The 4,130-nt window shown below is 56.2% G+C and overlaps 1 protein-coding gene across 1 annotated transcript; it reads right to left on the bottom strand.

Moving 5' to 3' along the window:
* Positions 1–747: 747 nt before the first annotated feature.
* Positions 748–1,898, bottom strand: BHLHA9 (basic helix-loop-helix family member a9). The gene has a single exon (XM_027033777.2). The coding sequence runs from the start codon at positions 1,683–1,685 to the stop codon at positions 1,029–1,031; it is 657 nt and encodes a 218-aa protein (XP_026889578.2). The 5' UTR covers positions 1,686–1,898; the 3' UTR covers positions 748–1,028.
* Positions 1,899–4,130: the final 2,232 nt, after the last annotated feature.

Here is a 4,130-nt window from a genome sequence, read left to right as displayed (position 1 = left end):
ATTCCCTTAACCTCCTCCTCATAGTCTTTCCTGATTCTATGTCTGCCTCTCATCATAGAGGCTCTGGATCTATGCACTGGACCAATTTTCCCTGGGAGCTCCATTCACCCACACTCAGGGTACAGGCAGGACTCACCCACCCCCAGTCCCTGGTCAGCCCTAGGCTTCCTTTCCTGAGACTGGTCCGGACTCTTCAACCATTGCAGCCCTCACGGTGGCTCACTGCAGACAGCAGCTCTGCAGGGTGACGGGTCCCAGAGATGAGGCTGACTGCATCCTGAGTCTCCTGGTGCCGCTCCCCCTCTCCAAATAATGTCATTTCCCACAGTGCTCCTCACACTGCTCAGCCACACCTAGGGCCCTGCCATGAATCAGGTACCTACCTGTGGGAATCAGGCCGTGGGAGACCGACATTCCACAGTGAGCCCCCAGACCTCAGGCCTTTCTGCCACCCTGGGCCACTGGGCCCAGTGGACATCTGATAGCAGACGGAGATGATAGCTTTTCCTTTTTATTTGGCTCCTTCTGTTGCCTCTCTCAGATCACAGACTTGGGGTATCAGCACAGGCTGGGGACATGGACCCCACACTGTCATCAGACCACACCAGGTGTCACCCACACTCCCACCTACAAGCCCCCCCCCTCCCCCCCGTCCAAAAGCCCTCTTTCTCCTAAAAAGCAGCAAGAAGAGATAGGACTCAGAGGCACAGGAACGCAAAGATCACTTTCTGAGAAGAGTTCATCAAGTCCAAACATAAGAAAGAACCCAGCAGGATCCTGCTCCTTTCCTGGAGCTGCCATCCCTGGTTGGGCTTCAGGCTGAGGAGGGAGGTGCTGGGGAGCGCAGCCTTGGGCTCAGTTCCTTCCTACTGGCAAGGCTGCCTCCTCTCTCTCTCTCTCTGGCCTCAGCCACTCAGTTTTTCTTGGTCCAGGACGGTTTTTTGCAGTCTTCCCTTTAGTAGTCATCCTGCCATTGGCTCCTCCCTGGCCGGCCTCCCTCCAGGCCCACCGGGTCTCTCTGGAGCCAGTCAGGAGTGCTGGAAGCCCAACCCGGGGCCCGCTCGCGGGTGGCCCCGCGGCCAGGCCAAGGGAGCCCCAGGACCGCGGCGCCAGCTTCCCGCGGACGCCTGGGCCGCGCCCTGAGCCTCGGCCACCGCCCTGGGCCGTCCCGGGTGCGTGTGCGGGGAACACGACGCGCAGCGCGGCGCGAAGGGGCCGGCGGGCGGCGGGGCGGGCGGCGGCGGGCTGGAGCCCGCGTCCCCGCCGCCCCCGGCACGCGCGGCCTGGCCGTGGCACTCCAGGTGCCCGCAGTGCCAGCGGGGCGCGGGGCTGGCGCGCAGGACTAGGGAGAGCGCCGCGATGCGGTGGATGGCCCTGCGCAGCGTGGCGATCTTGGAGAGCCTCTTGCCGCCCAGGTCGTGCCGCAGCGCCCTGCGCAGCGCGTTGAAGGCCTCGTTGTAGTCCAGGATGCGCTTGCGCTCCCGCACGTTGGCCGCCATGCGCCGCGCCTTGGAGCGCACCGGCCGGGCGCGTTTCCTGCCGCTCGCCGCCTCCTCGGCCTCGCCGTTCTCCTTCAGCATCCCAAAATCCCTGCCGGCCTCCAGGCAAGAGCCCCCCAAGTCCTCGGCGGGGCCCTCGGCCCCCTTCAGGCCTCTGAGGCCTGGTCCCGGCCCGCCTCGGTGCATGGCCTTCCCCGGGCCTTGCTGCCCCGGCTCCGGCTCGCGGGGCTGACAGTCCTCACCTTCTGAGCGTTGACTCCTGCAGGCTGGACACTCCCGGACAGGCCTTCTCTAGCTGGGCTTTATGGCACCACGTGGCTCTCCACCCTCCTCATCCATTCATCTCCCTCCTCCTGCTTTATTACCTGCCTCCAGGTAGGTTGGCGAGGGAGGAACCGGGAGGAAGGAAGCAAGGAAGGGAGGAAGCATGCAGATTCTTGCAAGAGGGGACCAGACCCGGCAGCCCGGCCATGCCTGGGGCAGTGCTCCAGCCGCCAGGGAGAACTTGCCCTGCCTCACTCCAGGGCCTCTGTCGGGTGACCAGGTTGAACACACGTTCCACCTGCAGACCCCAAATACAGTGCCAAATTTGGCCCCTGGGCAGGAGTGCCGATAGGTACACAGAAGGGTCGCCGTGGTAGTTGAGTGTGTTTCAAGAACCTTGAAAGTTCTCGTCAAGGCTTGTACAACCATAAAGCTGTGCTTGAGCAAAGCATTACTGTTCCTGTGGGGCCAATAAGGGAGGGACAGATTTGATACAGCAGGGGCCTGCAGGTAAGAGAGACCTGAAGCTTCTGGCTTTTCCAGCTACCAGAGTGAGCTTGCCTGGGATTCTGGGTTTGGGTTTTGTTTGGACCTTACTCTCCCTCTATCTCCCTTTGGCTCCCCCTTCAGAAGGCAGAACTGGACTGAGCCAGCAGCAGAGGGTGATGGAGATTGTCTTGTGACACCCTGGCTCCCCTTGTGGTACCATCAGGGGCATCTTTTGGTGTTCAGGGTCCTTGGGCTGCTCTGTCTCATGACACAGCACTGCCATGTTATGAACTCAGTGAACTCACCCACCCACCACCCCTCCCCATTTCCAGGGATTTGAATTTAAATTTTTTTTGAGAGACAGAGAGTGAGTGGGGGAGGGCAGAGAGAAAGACACAGAATCCGAAGTAGGGTCCAGGCTCTGAGCTGTCAGCAGAGCCCAAGGCAGGCAGGCTTGAACCCATGGACTGTGAGATCATGACCTGAGCAGAAGTCGGATCTTAACGGACTGAGCCACCCAGGCATCACTCCCCCACACACACCTCGCAGGGATTTGAATTTTAAATAGAGTCTCAGAAAAAGAATAATGTTTAATCCTAGAGAAGGGCCCTCTGGAATTTCAGGCATCCACAAGTGAGTTATTTGAAGCAGCAAAGTCAATGTCATTCCCAGCCACAATTCAAAAGCCTCCAAAATGTGAAGGTTTGCTCTGGCATCCAGCTGGGATGAGTATAGGGTTCACATCCTTCTCACCAAAGAGCATACCAATAATCCCATTGTTTCAAACTATTAATTGCTCCGTGGAGAAAAAGAACACGGCACTAGGAAACAAATTGTGTATTTATCTATGATTATTTATTTTATTATCTGTCTTGCTCACTAGACTATAAGCATCCTAAGGACATTTGTATTTCTGGGGCTCTATTCCCCAAATCTGCAATATCTGTGAAATTACAAAGTGAATGAAAGCAGACAGAACTGGATGTTTTCTCAGTCTGTTTCCCATCATCCCCACAACACACACACAAACACACACCAAATCACACAGAAATGCATACCTCTAGCAGGATTCTATACAGAGCATAGGCCACAGATGTCCAACTGTGGCCAGTAGAATCCAGCTTAACTAACAGGATGTCAGTCTCAATGGGTCATCTCAGGTCAAGAGGTCATCAGGTCAACACCCAGAGAATTTGGTTACTGAGTATCACATTCTATGGCCACCTCTGCTGCTACCCCTATCCATGTCCTTTAACCACTCTAGAGAGAAATGAGTCACTGCCCTGCTCATGGCCTTGCCCAGCCCTTCAGAAAAGCCTGGCCCCTAGGGTCCAAGGTAGGCAGGTCAGGAGGCAGCAGGTGGACATTTCATTCCCGGAAGGGCCAGGTGGGAGAGGTGATATGGTGAATGGGAGCCCTCCCCCCGCCACCCCCCAGCCAGTGTCTTCTTCTGAAACTGCCCCCATCCAGGGCACGGTTGGACATATGAGTGCTTCCAGAGAATTCTGGTTCTGCTACCAACTTGCTACATGACTTTGTGCCACTCCCGTTTTCTCTATACTTCAATTTCCTTTTCTTTGCAAGGAAGACATCCTTTCTACAAAAGAAGGTGGGCAGAACCAGCTACATAATTTGCAGCGCCCTGTACAAAATGAAAACTGAGGCTTCTTGTTCAAAATCATTGCGAATTTCAGGACGGTGACAGAAGAACATTCAACTGAGCTGGGGGCCCTTTTAAGCATGGGGTGCCCATGTCCCATGCCCATGAATCTGGCCCTGAGTGTAGGACATAGTAGTGTAGAGGTAATGAGCACAAGTTTTGGGTCAAAACTCATCTGATATTTGAGTCCTCCACCTGCAAAATAGGATACCAGTCTC

Source organism: Acinonyx jubatus, chromosome E1 (genome assembly GCF_027475565.1).
Source record: "Acinonyx jubatus isolate Ajub_Pintada_27869175 chromosome E1, VMU_Ajub_asm_v1.0, whole genome shotgun sequence".
NCBI classification, from domain to species: domain Eukaryota; kingdom Metazoa; phylum Chordata; class Mammalia; order Carnivora; family Felidae; genus Acinonyx; species Acinonyx jubatus.
The sequence above is the reverse complement of the archived record's forward strand: the minus strand, read 5'-3'. Positions and strand labels throughout refer to the sequence as shown.